Raw genomic sequence first — 18669 nt, forward strand, 5'->3', positions numbered from 1 at the left:
GCGGGGGCTCGATACCTAGTTAAGAAAATACCACACTTGGTACAGTAGCTGTCTCCAATGGATGTTATAATTACATTGATGGCCTTAGATAGGCTAACATCATATATGAGACATATATAGTAGGTATGTATCACAATATCTATGTTTTATTAGTAAACAACATGTTGTATGGTAAAATAAAATGTAAATAATGATTATTGTTTTGCATATCAACTAACATACAACTGTCATTTACAGCAGGTGTTTTGCCAAAACACATCTATATTACAATTCACCAACTGTTATTTTTTATAACAAACTTCACCCAATGCAACATAATATTTCTTTCTACAATTCTGTCAAATCCTAAGCAACGCAACTTGCAATATAATGATGAACATATTTTACTAAAATAATATGTTTTGCAATGAAAAAGACTGTAGTTGTTCCCGTGGTTGCTGTCCTACCACTCGATTGTTAATCATCTTCCTCGACTGTTCTTCGGTATACACTTTAGCCCATTTATTAAAATCCCAGATTGTTTTCTAAAATTACATGATATTGTATGAGATTACGACCATTTTATTAAAATCCCATGTTGTTCACTAAAATTACATGTTACTGTATGAGATTACGACTCAATCATTGCCTACTCAATTACATGTTATTGTATGAGATTATGATCTATTTAGTGAAATCCCATGTTGTTCAATAAAATTACATGTTATTGTATATGAGATTACGACTCCATGATTATCTACTCATAGATTTGTTCCCTGCCTATTGTCGACAATACAAATTTCCTACCTATATCTTAAGGGTCACTTCTGTCATATTGTCTGTACGAAAAGTGGTAGTTACTACACTTTTCTGACATTGTTGTATTTTCTGAGTCAAAGTCAAAATGTGGTATTTAGTAATATTACCCGATAACAAATTATTAAATACTACAAAAATATGAATCTGTGAGAAACATAATTAATTGTTTTTTTTTTAATTTTTATAATGGGTATAATTTGAGATGGAGGTATGGAAACTAATACTTAAATTGACTAGAAACTTTTCAAGTATTTGTCACCCATATCTCATCTCAAATGAAACCTTATATCAATGATCAACGCTCTAACAAAAGACAGAAACCAAAATTTCATGGACATAGTTAACATTATCACTCTTTAGAAAGAAGAGATAGACGTATCGGCCACCACACCTTGGTTATTATTTTTATTTTTTTTTGGTTCTAAACCCTAATTTTATGTCTTAGCTAGGTCTTTCTCCCTCTCACGTAGACAAGTACTAAATAATTGTTGCCCACGAAAAAAAAAAAAAAACAATTGGGCCTTCTAAGTCAATGAGAGGCTTTTGAGTACCGTTAAAAGTGTTCCGTTTCGACTCCCGCAACTCCGTTAGAAATTTTCCGTTAACCTTTAATGAAGAAGAAAAGAAAAAAAAGTACACACAGAGAGACCTCTCTTTCTCATTCTCATGTTGTTCATCTTTTCATCGACAGTGCGGGAGAGAGAGAGAGAGATCAAGTGAATTTCAAAACTCTCTCAGATCTGGGAATTGAGAGCTTCTTAGATCTATGATTTTTCAAATCTGTTGATCCATTTTTCTCGCACAAATTCGTGCCTGGATCTGACTTTCATCAGCTTTGTAATTGTACCACTCCGGCGTGGATACAGCAACAATCATGAATCCTTTCTCTTCCGGGACGCGTCTCAGGTTAGGATTCACTTTGCTTCCGATCTCTAACTATAGTAATTTGCGACACGTCCATTGTTGCGTAATGTAGCTTTGATTAGAAAATGTATTGGTGAATTCTGGAAGTGAGAGATTAGGCGTGTTGTAACTGTATAATCAATCCTCTTAGCTTTGTGCTAGTGTTACAGTAATACAGTTTACTTTGCTTTGATTCTTTATGAATTGACCAATATGCATTCATCGTTTTGTTGACGTTTTTTTTTTTATGGTTGAAGCGACATGATTCGGGCTATACGTGCAAGTAAAACCGCTGCTGAGGAACGTGCTGTTGTAAGGAAAGAATGTGCTGCTATCCGTGCTTCTATTAATGAAAATGACCAGGACTATAGACACAGGGATCTAGCAAAGCTCATGTTTATTCACATGCTTGGTTACCCAACTCATTTTGGGCAGATGGAGTGCCTCAAGTTAATTGCTTCTCCTGGGTTTCCTGAGAAGAGGATTGGTTATCTTGGATTGATGTTGCTTCTTGATGAAAGGCAAGAAGTGCTAATGTTGGTCACCAACTCCCTGAAGCAGTATCCTTTTTGGTGGAAATTTTTGAATTTGATTCCTTTTGTAGCATTTTAACTTTTTGCTGGCAGGTTTGTACGATTTTTTTAAATTCATCTTGTGAGAACCTTGACTCACGTCTAGAGATCTGAATCACACAAACCAATACATTGTGGGACTTGCTCTCTGTGCTTTAGGAAATATTTGCTCAGCGGAAATGGCTCGTGATCTCGCCCCTGAAGTTGAAAGATTGCTTCAATTTCGTGATCCAAATATACGCAAGAAAGTGAGTGCTTTCTCGTACTGTAATTGTACCTGTTCAGATAACAGGATGTTAGAAGCTAAGTTGACATGCATGTTTTAACTAAATAAAGCATAAATATTTGTTCAGCAGAAATGGCTCTTGATCTTGCCCCTGAAGTTGAAAGATTACTTCACTTTATTTTCATAGTCGAATACAATGGAATGAATTCATTAACATTTTCATTTTCTTTAGGCAGCTCTTTGCGCCATAAGGATCATCAGAAAAGTTCCGGATCTTTCTGAGAACTTTATTAATCCTGGTGCTGCTTTACTCAAAGAAAAGCATCATGGTGTTCTCATTACGGGAGTTCACCTTTGCACAGAGATCTGTAATGTCAGTTCCGAAGCCCTTGAGTATTTCCGGAAGGTAATCTTCTGATATCCTATTTATTTGGTTAAACGAATATTAGGATGCCTTGTATGTTGTAGTGTGCAATCTTCCTCTCTCTTGGAATCTAAAAGTAGCTCTGTATCTGTTCATTAGACTTATTTTTGTAACTCGTAGCCTCCTACTGTCTCATCGTTTCATTATCCTTCTATCTTGAATCTATATCATCCCTGCATCCCCATTTTCTCGTTGGATTCATGGTTTTCCTGAGACCCTTGCATAAGTTTTACTTACATGTTGAACTGATTTGACTGTTTTTAATCATTGTTCTTCTTGACATGACCGAAAATTAGTGGATTCCTTATCTGATTGACAGAAATGCACAGAGGGCTTGGTTAAAACACTGAGAGATATTGCAAACAGTCCATATTCACCAGAGTATGATGTTGCTGGAATTATGGATCCATTTCTTCACATCAGATTGCTCAGACTGTTGCGTGTTTTGGGACAAGGGGATGCAGATGCCAGTGACTGTATGAATGATATACTTGCTCAGGTTTGTTAGTACTTAGTCTGTCAAGTTTTTTTTCAAGGCTTATGCTGGCCTGAATGACCTGGTTTTTCATGTTTCGCTATCTTTGTGATCCTTCATTTGTTTTTTAAAAGCTTCCTTCTTGTTATCTTCATAATGTTTTGCTCTTTCTGATTTCCCAAAATCAATAAAGGTAACGAATAAAGCCTTTTTCTCACCTTTATGGGTTTCGCTAGAAGGATTTCTGTTACATTTGCATTAAAAAAACTTCTGATCTAGAGCAGTTAGGATCATAATCACAGAAAATTGTTTTGATTCCCAACTTGGTTTCTAATGTCTTAGGTGGCATCAAAAACCGAGTCAAACAAAAACGCAGGCAACGCTATCCTATACGAATGCGTTCAAACGATAATGAGCATTGAAGAAAACGGGGGCTTACGAGTCCTTGCAATCAATATCTTGGGCAAATTCTTGTCCAACCGAGATAATAACATCAGGTTTTTATTGAGTACCACCATTGTTTGAGATTTCTGTAACCTTATCCTCTTGACATTTTACTATCGATCAACAGTAATCTTCCAATTTTAGTTTGCTATAATACGGACAAAAGTTATTGCTTCACTCATATATGTCTAGTTTCCGTGTTTCTTATTTTTTGTTTTTTTTTTCTGCTTGAAGGAGCAACTCTTATAAAGATGAAATAAACCAAACCTGACATGTTTTGACAGTATTGTGTATGGATGTGGACGACATTTTGTGGCAATTGATAACACACTGCACATGATGCCTTTCTTGTCTCTCCATTGACAAATGATAACCCTTAGCTTTGCTTTTTCAGATACGTAGCATTAAACATGCTGATGAGAGCCTTAACTGTTGATTCCCAAGCGGTTCAGAGACACAGAGCTACAATCCTGGAGTGTGTTAAGGTATTTTATATGGTGTTACACTTTCTTTGTTGGGTCTATCTTATTGACATGCCAGATGATTTTTAGTCCACTGTTTTTACTGGTTACGGAATTCAAGTTATGCCTCTGAGCTATAACATGCTTCCCGGCTTGGTGTTTTACTATAGTCACTGAATCTATCTGTTTAGATGTAACCATCCAATTCTGTTTAGGTAGTCTGAAATAACTCTTTATTAAATGGAAAAAGTGTTCTAAAACATCTTCTGGTTTAGGATTCAGATGCTTCAATTCAGAAAAGGGCACTTGAACTTATTTACCTTCTGGTGAATGAGAATAACGTGAAGCCACTAGCAAAAGAGCTTATTGAATATTTGGAAGTAAGCGAACAAGATTTTAAGGGAGATCTAGCTGCAAAAATATGCTCCATTGTTGAAAAGTAAGTTGCACGGCTTTTCAGCCAGCATGTACTGAGATTTCATTTATCTGGTAGATGGTAACTGAACATTTTAATTTGTAACAAAGATCTGAGTCAAGCTAAATCAAAAGTAATCCCTGAATGTTATCAGAATGCTGGCTTGGATGAATGGTGTCCTTCAGACCTGATTGTATTTCCTTTCTGACTAGGTTTGCTCCAGAGAAAATCTGGTACATTGATCAAATGCTAAAGGTTCTATCTGAGGTATACTTTTAACCCAGGTCGTGAAATTACGATTTTTCCATACATTTATTAGTATCGATGGACATGCAGGCTTCTTTACCTAAAACGTAAAAACAAACTTTTTACTTCATATGAAAATAATAGATCTTAATTTGAGACTTCTAATCTTGGTTTTTTTGAGACATGTAGGCTGGAACTTATGTGAAAGAGGATGTATGGCACGCGTTGATTGTTGTAATAACAAATGCCCCTCATCTCCATGGGTACACTGTCAGGGCTTTGTACAGAGCATTACATACATCATGTGAACAGGTTGGATGACATGTTTCCTTGGTCAGGCGTTTCCTAAATTGTAGTATCTTGTAACTTAGGAGTAAGAGGGTCATTTGTGATGTTTGCTACAGGAAACTCTTGTGCGGGTTGCAATATGGTGCATAGGAGAATATGCTGATCTGTTGGTAAACAATGCTGGAATGCTTGACTTAGAAGATCCAATCACGGTGAGTACTATCATCCTGCACGAAGGGCTTATTTTTGTGACTGATACTGGAGGTGCAGTTACGGGATATCTTTCTTGATTTTTTTTTTTGTCTTGTAACACTTTTGTCCTTCACTGATTTGCTTGGGGATCCTCACACCCTAGAAACTATTAACTCTACGTTTTGTGGATTTTCTGCGCTGGCTAGTTCTCTGGTTGATAAAAGGAAAATGGTTTCAGTTGTTATTCTCTGTGTCTTATGCGGGTTATTATTCCTTACTATTTGATGCCCAGTCAAATAGATTTATTGTTAAAATTCTCTGCCCTTGACGTTTTGAATGATCATCTTTACATGCAAAAGATTTATTGTTCAATGTAGATATCAGATGGATAGATACTAATTTGAGTTCTCAAGCTTCTGTAATCAGGTAACAGAATCGGATGCAGTGGATGTTATCGAGATTGCTATTAAGCATCATACATCGGATGTCACAACTAAGGCAATGGCACTCATTGCTCTGTTAAAGATCTCATCTCGTTTTCCTTCTTGTTCAGAGTATGCCAACTCCGACCTAGCTTTATTATGTCTACTCAGTTGATTCTAGAGTTTTTGTTTATTAGGGTATAATCATTCCTGAAGTCTTTTCACGTCCCTGTAAACTTTTTTCTTATAAATTAGGTCGCAGTGAAAATTAGTCAATGATACTTCTCATCAGTAATAGGCTTCTTGTATTTGCTTACAGGAGGGTTAAAAGTATTATAGGACAGAACAAAGGTAGCTTTGTCTTAGAACTGCAACAAAGATCTATGGAGTTCAGTTCAGTTATTCAAAAGCATCAGAATATAAGGTAATTCTTTCGATGATACTGAACATATCTGTTCTCATTGATTTTGGATGAGAAGGTTTCATGGATCAATATCTACTAAATTATTCAACACAATCGATCTAAATATATGCAGATCTACCCTGCTTGAAAGAATGCCGGTCCTTGATGAGGCAACATTTAGTGGAAGGAGAGCTGGTTCTTTACCTCCATCTGTGTCAAATTCTGGAAAATCTTCGCTTAGTATTCCGAATGGTGTTGCTAAAGCTGCTGCAGCTCCTCTTGTTGATTTACTCGACCTGAGTTCTGATGATACTCCTGCATCAACCTCCTCGGGTGACAACTTTCTTCAAGATCTTCTTGGTGTTGATATAACGCAGCCTTCAGCACGACCTGGTTAGATTTCCAAACTTATACTATACCACTCACCAGTTGGAACAAAAAAATAACTTATAGTATAGCATCTGTCTGGTCAGAGATCTGGTATGGCAACTGATAATGATAACCATCTATCTAGCATTATTTTCTTGGAGTTTTAGTTGGAACATAATTTATATACGTTACTTTAGTAGCCGATAATTTTGTCTGGTCATATTTCCTCAACTTATTTGCTTCAGCTGCAGTATGGCCTGTTCTAACTATAACCTGAACAAATTTTTGTGTAGTTAAGATATGTATATAGTGTTACGTTTTGTAAAATGTTTGGGATGTTCAGTTGTGAAGTTGCATCTTAATGTCTAAATCTTTGAGCTTGTTGTTTACCCCTGCGTCTATCAGTTTCAGGTATGCAGCCATCGCAAGCTGGAGCGGATATTCTTTTGGATCTGTTGTCAATCGGAACTCCTTCCCCTGTGCAAAATGGCTCGACGAATGGAGACTTGTTATCTATGCAAGATAGCAATGATCCAATAGCGTCCATGGATACAATTGCATCAACTTCTCCCACTGCGCCTTCTTCGATGATGGATTTGCTGGATGGATTTAGCCCCACCCCACCAAAGAACGGTAAAGATACAATGTTAAGCATTGAAAAGTTACTTTGATCAATTTTCCCTCAGTAATTCTTTATTTAAAATGTGATGTTGGCATCTGTTTCCTTCACAGAGGACAAGGGCCCAGCATATCCGTCGATTGTTGCATTTGAAAGCAGCTCCTTGAAGATTGAGTTTAACTTCACAAAGCAACCAGGAAACCCTCAAACGACAGATATTGTGGCCAATTTCACAAATCTTTCTCCTAACGTGTACACAGATTTTCTATTCCAGGCTGCAGTTCCAAAGGTCAGGTCTCAAACTTGCTTCTTTTTTGTGTGTCATAAGCCATTCGCTTCATAGTTTATTCCAGAAAATATTTCCAAAACAAAAAGCTGCCATGGGCTTCATGGCCATGATAAATTGATGCTTTAGACTTAAAGTTCATAACTTGGAACTGTTTTGGATTAAGATTCGTGTCTGTCTAAGTTTCCATGATATGTTTTCTTAGTTTGATCTAAGATTTCGAAACGATCTGGTTTCTGAAGTTTTGTTGACGATGTTCTAGTATATTCCTAATTTTGATAATCAAACACATTGCAGTTTCTACAACTTCACCTGGATCCCGCTAGCAGCAACTCTCTTCCAGCCAACGGAAGCATCAAACAAACTATGAGAGTTACAAATAGCCAACAGGGAAAGGTATTATTCCCTTTATTCCTCTGACCAGATTTATATAACATTTAGCACAACCCTCGATCTGCTGTGAAACCGAGACCGCCGAACTCTCAGAATAATCACTGTTGTTTCACCGTTTCAGAAACCCATTGTGATGAGGATGAGGGTAGGTTACAAAATTAATGGCAAAGATGTATTGGAAGAAGGACAAATCAACAATTTCCCACGTGGGTTATGAGAAATTTTCAGGTATTCCAAGATTCATATACATATTCCTAATTTTATATATAATCACTTCCCATAGACTAAAACAAAGTTCTTCATAGAACGTTTGTGTGTGTATTCGTTGTGGCTTTGTGTGAAATTTGGGTTTAAAGAGAGATCTTTTTGATGATAGTTTGACTTCGAGTTATGAGAATGTGTCTCTTGTCAAATATTATTTTCTTCGCTGCTTCGACCTCTGTTTCATCATTATTAGTGGAACTTGTCATTAAAAAAAAAAAATTCACAAAAATGCTTGGAGGGTTTGTTTCCTTTTTAATGATTATGTCGAAATTGGGAATCTATGGATGAAGGTTTGAGTTTTGGTTGAAATACAGTATGTAGTTCATACGTTCAACTGATTTGATGTTGTTGTCTAGTTTAATTTGATTAGTGGATTTCTCATGTTAGCGAGGGATCATGGACTCATTTAGTTAAGAGTCTTAAAATGAAAATATGTAAAGACGACAATATGATACTTCTCAGAAAACATTCATAAATACTAATTTTGCATGGCAGTAATAAATATTCAAAATTTGGAGAATTAGTGAATTACCGTAGTGATAACTCTTAATCGAGGTATTACCAAAACCATCTCCTTAGGTCCTTAGCATTTGATCTCAAATGTTTTTCGTGTTAATTAAGAAGATAGTACTGACAAGAACCCGATAGTACTGCAAAATCGCCTGTGACCAGATTAACAGTATGTCTTTTATAAAAATGTGTCGGCTGACCTCAATCGCCAAGACGGGGTTTGGGCACCAAACGTGTAACCACGACTGGTGCTTAAATGGAACATAGACAATTTACACGGTTTACTTGTTTACTTTTAAATCAGTATATTACTTGTTTACTTATAATAATTGAAAATCAAAACTCAAAATAGATAGATCGACAAAAGTTTTAGTTTTAAATAAATATTGTATGTGACGGATAGAGACGCCTACCTAAGCCCCATATATACTGTTCGTTTATGCACACTGCTGTTTTGATTGTGTCTACATTTACAATTCCGTCCAAACGTGCTATATTAGCCGACTAGCCCATTTTCTTGAACATTTACTAAAACATACAACAATATATATATATATATATATATATATATATACCGCAATCATTTGATTTAGTTTTCTGGTTTATAATATGAACATATTCTTCAAACTAATAGCAATTTCATTTTCAAACACTTATTGTAGCTATATACAGCTAAACAAAACAAAATAAAAGAAGTCCTTGATACTTAAAAAAATGTGTGGATTATATTTATATACCTTATAACAGATTAGTTTCTCCAGATTTTAGTCCAATGAGTTCTCTGAAATGGGGTTGAATGTAAAATAATTTGTATTTATATATTTTCTTACCTCTTAACTAATTAGCATACCATTTTCTCAAGTTTTTGTGATAATTATAAGAGACTGATGTCTTGACCAAATGAAGTATGTAATTATGTATACAAACGAAGGGCGGTGAAATAAAGAAGAAAAAACTCGGTTATAGTATAACAAATTAAAGGGTGATGAAATAAAGAAGAAAAAACTCGGTTGTAGTGTCTAAATAAGTAGAACATTAGAAATTCCATTCCCTAATAAAGATTATATGTTTTACTGATTAAATTATATTTTTCATTCTATAAATTATACGTGATATATTTGTTCAAGACATAGAATCTGCAACATTTTAACACAAGTACCGTTAAAACAACGTACTATGTCACTATGTCAGAAACAAGACATACACACTGTTTCAATACCAATATTATTATAAAACTAATATTTTTATTTATTACTATTTTTTTGCCAACTAAGAGAAAAATAAAATCTAAGAATTGATAATGTCAGACTACGAAAATTCTTAGTACAATTTATACTTATTGTACGAAAAAAAAAAAGAGAGAGAGAGAGATTTGAATACAATCAATAATCCTCACTAAGAAACCCACCTATCTTATTCTCTCTATCGTAATTATTATTGTTGCAATTATTGCTATAGTTATAAATATCATTATTACTATTGTAATTATTATGGTTATGATTATTACTACCCTCACCCACCAAATCATTACGTTCAGCCCTAAACGAATCATTTTGATCTTCTTGGCTCATTTCTTCTTTAGCACTGTGGTGAAATGGGAAGTATCCTGGCTGAGTCGCCGGAGGTACAACCGACGGGAGCTTAGAGAGAAGCGCCTCGAGGCTACTCATCGACGGTGTGATCTTCATCGAAAGAGGTAGAGGCGGTGCAGCGGCTCCTACCCCTTGTGGCTGCAAGAAGCGGTGGTTGTGGTCAGAGTGATAAAACTGGTGCTCAGGCTGCTGCTGTGAAGGAGCCACTCCGGGGAAGTGCCATGTTTCAGAAGGTGAAGCGTTGATGAAAGGGTAACCAGAAGAAGAAGGATGAGGAAGAAGAACTCCAGGGATGCTCTCTATATAGCTCAGCTTTTTTCTTAACATCACAACATAGCTTAAATCCTCTATCACCTTTAATAATAACAATTTAATACGTAAATATATCATCTTATATATATACAAAGTGTATTACATATAGAGCGAGAGAGAGGGAGTGAGAAACCTTGTTAACAGCTCCTAACTGGACAACACCTTCTCGAACAGAAATCAAGGCAATGGTCTGCAAACAATATTCATTTTCAAGTAATTATATATAGAGAGCTATACTTTACTAGTTGGATGTATGATAATGCATATCTTTAGAAGTAAAAAAAAAAAAAAAAAGAGCTGGAGAAACATATACTTTGATACCAGACTGAAACTGAGCTTCCCATGTCCTAGGGTACTGCACAATTACATAAATTTTCAACTAGTATTAGTGATACATTTTTATTTCCTCTAAAACGGTAATAGCATGCACGGGTGTATGTAAAGAAGTGGATAGGTGGGTATATGCATATGCTTACTGAGTCAGCAGAGTTGTGCCAAGCAGATAAAAAGTTAATCTCTTGGTCATTAGGTTCTTTGTAAATCCACTTGTGACTGTGATCTGCAGCTACTTTTCCTATCAACCTGCACAAAATTTCATAACACTTCAATCATTAGACTATTAGTATTAAATTAATTAACAATTAATAATTTATTTAGTTGACAGTTAATGATTAATTAAATACTCCCTTTGCCCAAAAAATATGATTAAATACTCCTCTCTTGTCCTCAAAGGCGTTTAAACAGTTATAGATCATAACCTTTGAATTGAGAAAAAGAGGTACTTTGACTCGTAACTTTCTAAAACCACCTTCTTTACATATATATACATACATATAGATAGAAAAATCTAAGTAAGAAAATAGGTATTGAAATAGTACCAAAAGACACTGTTAACAAACATAAAAAGTGAATCACAAAAGAGAGAAAGTACTATATATATAAGAAAAACGAAATATTTCTTGGAAAAAAGATTAAACTTGTTTTTTTTTTTTTTTTTCCAACGATTAAACTTGTTTACAAATCTTTTGTAGTGGTAAAAAAAAAAAGTGTATGTTATCCTCACATACCCTTCTCCATAATTGTAGATTTCATGCGACATCTTGAAGAACAACTCAGGCTGAAGCCCTTGATATTGTTGAAAATCACTACTTCCATAAGCGGCCGAGCCGCCACCGCTACACTCACCGGTACTTACTTCCCCGGCAGAAGCTGCAAAGTTGCAAAACCCATCTTCCCAAACCAAGATCCTGCCAAAATTTAAACACACATATTATTAAATGTTATTCACCACAAAATCTTTATATATATATATATATATATATGCATACAAGTTTGTAGAGGTGGTTTATATCTTTACCAGTTTCTTCTGTTTCCTCTCGATCTATCATAAGCTCCTTGACCATCCCATCTACTTGCAAACAACACCAAATGAACATCACATATTCATCATTTAATGATTTTAAACAAAGATTTTGTTTTATAAAGTACACTTAATTATATTATAATCCCCAAGAAAAACTCAAAGATTAAAATATACATATAAATCACAGAAGACTAGAAAAGGAATAGGATAACACGAAAGTCGAAATCTTCTATTTAAAGAAATAGCAAAGTTTTATACTTGCTCTATATATATTATATACGTTTGATTTTGAATGAAAAGCTTACTTGGGAGGAGGATAGTTTCTGGGCAAGATCCTCCAAAAGACAGCATAAACCCATTGAGAATTCTCATGGATGCATAAGCTTCTTAGTGTGTGTTGAAGAAGATGAGTCACCGCTAATGGATTTAGATGTTCTTCCATTTATTCTAAATTTACAAAGGCCTAATATATTATATTTTTTTTTGGTTCTTTTCTCTTTTTTTTTCTTGGTTTGGGGTTCTCTGTGTAAAGACTTTCTTTAGATAGAAGAAGGTAGAAAACCCTCACTATCTATCCTCCTTTATATAACAAGCTTATAGATCCACCCCACAAAGCATCTTTTTTTTTTTTTTTGTTTACTTTATTATTATATTTTATTTCATTAAAATTGGATGAAGATAAGAAATTAATTTCTTTAAGATCTTTGGCTTTTCTTTTCCTCGTGTTTAGCCATTTACCTAACGGTACTTTACTCTGATCATATTTACTCTCTCCTTTTCTTTTGCCAAGTACGGAAAAGAATTCATTATATTGTGACGCATAAAAAATTGTAAGCAGACCTGAACCTTAGAGTATTATTTAATCGTTTAAAGATGATTTTTATTTTATATCATATTCTGTAATCGCATTCATTAATGTTAGGTTTTCCTCTAATGAGTTAATATTAAAATAATATAACTAAGAACAATTTTTCATATATATGTTTGTGCATGTATTTACAAATGAAATCAATAGAAAAAAAAACATGTACAATGTAGTAGTATGGGTAGAGACATCAATACATGTTGTGTTATTCATCTCATCATCATCATATTTGATGTATCCTATCCAAAATCAGACTTGATACGCCAGATTTTGTAAGTTACACAATCTCATACAAAAAAAAAAAATCTATTGATAGTCCGGACCAGATCATACACCAAGAACACCAAATTTTGTAAGTTCTACAATATATGACTATGTCAACCTTTTAATTCTGACTATAATGTCATCAAGATAACATATTCATCATTATTGGGTTTTGACACTAAATGAGAAACTGTCTTTTTACCTGAAAATCATATCTAAGTTAATGAATACTACTTTTATAAATAAGTTTTTTTTTTTTGTTTCTGACAAAACTGCCAAATTGATTTAATTTCAAATCCTATGAAATAAACTTTGGGGTTTTCCTTTTACCAACACATTCATTTATTTTCAGTTCAGTGGTCAGTTAACGAAAACTGTACCTCTTTTTTGATTCTTTTGTACATGTGTTTTAATTACCCCCTCTCTCTCTCATTTCTCTTATTCTCTTTCCTCATTCTCTTAAAGAAAAACTTAAAAATAATCGTTTACACATAACATATAATTTTGGTTAGTAGTTTATCTAATTGTCGTTACATGCACGAGAGTTTCATAACAATATTTTTCGAGAACTATTATTTGCACAAAAGTCAAAATATACACACATGCATATATGCATATACATGTGTGTATGGATTTATGCACATGCCATGGTCTTATAGGAATCAAAATCTCATTGATGATGCTAAGGAATTAATCAACGACATTATATCACCAAAATCAGAAGACACATGATATTTAAGTCAAATCACAATCCGAATCATTTACCTAGGAATTTAAGAAAACATCTCTACATTATAAAGAGATGTTACGTTTTGCGAAAATTATATTTAGAGGACCCTACAGCTTGCGGTAGAGGCGTAGAGCTAATTCAAATGTGTCACATGGATCCTTATGATAGTTTTGACGAATTAAATGATACGTTTTTGGACAAGGATTTAGAGACATATATTCGAAGTCTATATATCTCTCTTTTTTTTTAACACAGCTACTTGAGAATGTCATATAAATATATTAAAAATTAGTCTAATGATTATTCTTCTATGCTGGTCAAAGCTAGCTAGCCAACGAATGATTTTTTTTTTTAACTGTTGTATCATCTGCAACACTAATTTCTCCCGAGAGGTCTCAATGATGTTATTTTCGACTTTTTAAATTCACCTTTAATGATGTTGGAGAATGAGGCTAATGGGAATCGGTGGTGAATGGTGATTACTGATTAATTACGTATCAGTTTTTCATATTACTACGTGATATAGATGTCGCTATATTTCTTTACTAACGATTAAAAAAGGGTAGGTTTTGTCGTTCAAATCTTCATTTTAGAAGTCATGCATTCTTGTAGACCATAACAATCTTTCCTTAATTACTATCATCTATTATGGGTTCTCGTAAGGTTCTTAAGGGTTTAAAAGGTCTCCGTGACATTATTATAAGAAGTGAAGAAACATCAATAAACTGATTATTCATGTAAATCTTGGTTTTCAAGAGAATACACAACAGTCATACTAATGTTAGTGGTTACATAGTGGGGAATGAGTTTAAAAAAAAAAAGAATCATGAAATCTATATTAATAGACATTGTTATTAGAAAAAAAAAAACTACGTACGGTTTAACAACAGATTTTGACAAAACAACATATTTTGATAATTTGTAATTTTAAAAAATAATTTGTTGACAAAATAAAAAACTAAACAGTAGTTAAATCAAATATTAAGTTTTTAAAATATTTCGAAACGGACATATATAGTGTTAGATTTTGTATTTTTTACTTCATCCATGCAGATCGACTTATATTTTTAACTATATTAGATATAATCCAACTTAACAACTAAGCTAGCTTTGAAACATTTCCCCTCCCCATATCATTTGTTCGATAAATCAAGTTTTGAATTATAATTAATCATCCTAGATGAAGCATAGTGGTTCACGCACGTAGTCATAGATTGAAGCCAAAACAAAAAGCAAGAGCAGTGTACGTTGGAAAACTTTTATCATTTTGGTACGAAGATTGTGTGCCCACGTAGATAGGTGTTAGGGAATAGGAACTAGATGTAGAAACAATAATAGATGCTTCATTTAATTTATCATACATCTCTCTCTATACGGATTGAAATAAAGAAATTAAAAAAATGTGGAAATGGTAAGAATAATAAGAAGGAAAAAAATGGAAATAGATTGGAGGAAAAAGACATGATGACTAAAAGGAGCTTTCAGTGCTTTCAATTCAGCTCTGAGGCTGACACGAAGAAAGTGTTTTTGGGCAGACCATTATGCTCTTGTCTTTGACCATTCTTCCTACCTTCTCTCTTCTTCGTTTTTCCATGTAACTACTCTAATTATGTTTTTGGTTATACTTATAATAATTTAGCTGTATGCTTTGGCTAAATATTACAAATAGAACCAAAACATAATTATCTCTTTTAAGATAATACTTACAAAATCTTAAAAATGATTTTTTAGGTAAATATTATCTCTTTTAAGTTTTATACATATAGTACAAAAATGAAGGGGAATATAATTCCGAATATATGTCAACATGCCAAATCTATTATCAAGTGCTTGCAATTGTGAAGATCAAAATATTTAACAAACTCGAAGTTTTTTGAAACTCAAGATATTTTTTTCATTGGTAACATGGACATCATAAATTATAAAGATGCTAAGGCGTTAAACACCAAAGAAAGAAAAAAAGTTATAAAGAGGGCGCACAAGATTCATGATTTACATAATGTTACATACGAAAATGATGAAAATATTATGATTAGATTTTATGTTAGATAAATAATTGGTATCCAGCAAGAGAAATGTATATATGTAAATGTCAGTTATGGGGTCACATAAAAAATATGTTTGTTTGAATGTGGAGATTCGATTTTGTTATAATTTGAGTATCGTTTTTTATAAGTTTGCTGATCCATCTTAAGAAATAATCGTTTTTTATTCTTAATTCATGTGAAAATTTATGAAAAAAAATTCACATGCATAGTCTTTATTGTTCATAGGTCTAGCAATTTGTCCATACCTCTTAGATTTTCTAGATAGGGACAGACATTGCAATCTCTACTATCTCTCTAGCTTGGCTTCTTCCCCCTGGCAACCCATATTTTTCATCTACATGTTTACATACACACAGTTAGATTTTTTATATATTTTTTGGTTGTTAAATTTCTATATATCTATCAATCTATGTACAATTGTACATTTATATAAATGCATTTATGCTCCTTCTTTTTCTGAGTTATTGAATAATATACAATTGTAATAGATACTATTTGGAGTATGTAGGTTCGAAGTGAATCATAAGTATAGTTGACGCATATGATAAGTAGTTGGTAGTTGATTTCTTATTTCATTTAGCATGCATACATTACTCGGTGAGGTTTATTAGTTGCCTTTTAATAGAAATTAGGATTCATGAACAAGACATCCTTAAACAACTTCAGAAAAATGAATGTCATCATTGTGACCTTACCTTTATTGGACAGCATAATATTTTTAACAATTTGGTTTTTCATATTATAATGACATTTAACTACATCATATATGGTAATGGTTACGATGAATAGTTTCTATAAACAACTATACAACAATATAGTTTTTTCCCTTAATACTCGAATCTATGACTAACGATATTACATGTACGACATCCGGCAGATAGGTTTTTCCTACAATAAACTAAACCACGACGTATGACTTTATCGATGATACGAAGAATCATTCGATAAGTTTTTCATCTTTTCGAGGAACACCAACCACAAGACCACTAAACAACAATTTTAACTATGAAAAACATAAAGAAAACTATATCAAATTGTTAGTATTTTGTGAACAATATCACGCAATTAATATTTGGTGTAATACTGTTTTCTTTTTTTTTTTTTCTTTTGACATCGGGTGATACTGTTTATAAAAACTAAGAACTAATTTTGGTGTGAGAAAAAAATATATACATATATTATTTCTTTATGTGTGTGCGCGTTATTTCTTGTTCTTAAGAAACAATTGTAATATTTCCGACACGGTAAGATGCCACAGCAGAACTAGGGACAAGCTCTGAACGAGATGAGGTAAGCACTTGAGTACTATAAAGCTACTCATAGAACATACTAATATTACAAAAAAAAATAGAGTCTAATTTTGTATAACCAATGAATGCGCATTGGAGATAACCAATAATTATGACTCTTAATATTCGGTTATTAAGTAAAATCCATTTTCAATTGTGTTAAGTGAGCGGAAGAATATTTCTTTTTTTTTCCTTCCATTTTTATCGTTCGTTATATTACCACCATAAATATTTTGATTTAGTTTAACCATGAATGATGATCAATCTATTATATATATCTACATACAACATATGTTATTATTATGATGAATGGCCTCACGAACAATTCTACGACGACAGCTTTCCCCACATTACTTAGATTTGTTATTGACGATTTTACCATACCAACGATAGATAGTCTTATCTCCTACTGACGATTTTTAGACCCAAATGAACATATGTGCATTATATTTAACAGTTTCTGTTATGCGATAAAGAATTGTAAATTGATTTCGAAATTTTTAAATATTCTTTCACTAGAGGGATTTACATGGCAATATTTGCTGGGACGGGTATCATCTGGAGTAATTGTTGTATGTTGGAAAAGTTCGTATGGGCACAAGTCGAGAAATTTATTATTTCATGTATATGTATCCATGCATTTAATTCATTTTACATTTAATTTATTTTGAGGTCTAAGATAATAAGTACACTGAGGTAGAGAATGCCCCATCCCTTTCCTTCATTTAGGACGTGGAATCTCTGCTCCACCCATTCTCTCGAATTATCCCAATTTCTGTAAAAATCTTGTCCAAACTTTAATGGAAAAAAACATTATAATATGCTTTAGATTAGCAATAAACGTTAAAAGACTCATAGGAATTTGTACGATTTTTTCTAGAGAACGTATACACCCGATGCTACTGAGCATTATATAAATAAAGCATGCATGGAATACTTATACTAGTACTTTAACCCATCAGTTGTGTTATATATAAATCAGAAACTTTGGAGAAAATTTGTAAGGTTATCATTTTATCAAAAACCATCACAGAAAAAATTAGTGTCACAACAATTTTATATTCAAAAATATTAAAGTACTAAAAACTCAGATTAATATAAATTGCTAGGGTAATATTGTTAGCCTCTACAAGTTATGCAAATTCAACCATTAATTAGCATAGTACTGTCTATTTTGATCCAAGTATCAAACTTGGACAAACTTGTTTTCAAAATATATTTTTTCAAGTGGTTCCGTATTAATTACAATGCTCTAACCGCCACTTTTCTCGATAGGGTGCACATCCTCTCTAGGTCGGTGAGTCCGTTTATATTCAACAGCCGGTTCGCTGCATTCAGGAGGTTTCAAAACCTTGTTTATCGACCCTATAAATAACCATGCGATCTTTCTCAGTGTTTTGTCTTGCACGGTTCCGACAATCATTTTTTACCCTGAAATTGCTTCAGCATAAGAATTGTAACTGTAGATTTGTGTTCGGACGTCACCCCCACTAAGA

At 33.4% G+C, this 18669-nt stretch overlaps 2 protein-coding genes across 5 annotated transcripts; one reads left to right on the forward strand and one right to left on the reverse strand.

Moving 5' to 3' along the window:
- The first annotated feature begins 1359 nt into the window (after nucleotides 1–1359).
- Nucleotides 1360–8349, forward strand: LOC104787146 (AP-1 complex subunit gamma-2). 4 transcript variants are annotated; one of them, XM_087450549.1, is made up of 18 exons: nucleotides 1360–1704; nucleotides 1959–2261; nucleotides 2380–2521; nucleotides 2732–2905; nucleotides 3243–3422; nucleotides 3741–3895; nucleotides 4237–4327; nucleotides 4579–4742; nucleotides 4931–4985; nucleotides 5154–5276; nucleotides 5369–5464; nucleotides 5871–5998; nucleotides 6186–6290; nucleotides 6403–6662; nucleotides 7044–7271; nucleotides 7371–7546; nucleotides 7841–7939; nucleotides 8058–8349. In XM_087450549.1, the coding sequence occupies exons 1-18, from the start codon at nucleotides 1673–1675 to the stop codon at nucleotides 8151–8153; spliced, it is 2607 nt and encodes an 868-aa protein (XP_087306675.1). In that variant the 5' UTR covers nucleotides 1360–1672; the 3' UTR covers nucleotides 8154–8349. The 4 variants fall into 4 exon arrangements, with proteins under 4 accessions (XP_087306675.1, XP_010510974.2, XP_087306676.1 ...); XM_010512672.3 differs by having other exon boundaries at nucleotides 1385–1704; nucleotides 7050–7271; XM_087450550.1 differs by having other exon boundaries at nucleotides 1388–1704; nucleotides 4873–4985.
- A 1585-nt stretch (nucleotides 8350–9934) lies between these two features.
- Nucleotides 9935–12546, reverse strand: LOC104787147 (protein RICE SALT SENSITIVE 3-like). Its single transcript, XM_010512674.2, has 7 exons — nucleotides 12283–12546; nucleotides 11972–12022; nucleotides 11682–11861; nucleotides 11091–11196; nucleotides 10928–10969; nucleotides 10748–10804; nucleotides 9935–10656 (listed from the first exon to the last, which is right to left on the reverse strand). The coding sequence occupies exons 1-7, from the start codon at nucleotides 12417–12419 to the stop codon at nucleotides 10093–10095; spliced, it is 1137 nt and encodes a 378-aa protein (XP_010510976.2). The 5' UTR covers nucleotides 12420–12546; the 3' UTR covers nucleotides 9935–10092.
- Nucleotides 12547–18669: the final 6123 nt, after the last annotated feature.

This window comes from Camelina sativa, chromosome 5 (assembly GCF_030686135.1).
Source record: "Camelina sativa cultivar CO46 ecotype springtype chromosome 5, ASM3068613v1".
NCBI classification, from domain to species: Eukaryota; Viridiplantae; Streptophyta; class Magnoliopsida; order Brassicales; family Brassicaceae; genus Camelina; species Camelina sativa.

Excerpts from the sequence above, each read along its gene's own strand:
- LOC104787146 (XM_087450549.1), top strand. The coding sequence starts at position 1,673 with ATGAATCCTTTCTCTTCCGGGACGCGTCTCAG. Across the intron at positions 5,277-5,368 it reads TACATACATCATGTGAACAG|GAAACTCTTGTGCGGGTTGC; the intron begins GTTGGATGACAT and ends TGTTTGCTACAG. Across the intron at positions 6,291-6,402 it reads CAAAAGCATCAGAATATAAG|ATCTACCCTGCTTGAAAGAA; the intron begins GTAATTCTTTCG and ends AAATATATGCAG.
- LOC104787147 (XM_010512674.2), bottom strand. The coding sequence starts at position 12,419 with ATGGAAGAACATCTAAATCCATTAGCGGTGACTCATCTTCTTCAACAC. Across the intron at positions 11,862-11,971 it reads AGAGGAAACAGAAGAAACTG|GATCTTGGTTTGGGAAGATG; the intron begins GTAAAGATATAA and ends AAATTTTGGCAG. Across the intron at positions 10,970-11,090 it reads GGCACAACTCTGCTGACTCA|TACCCTAGGACATGGGAAGC; the intron begins GTAAGCATATGC and ends GTAATTGTGCAG.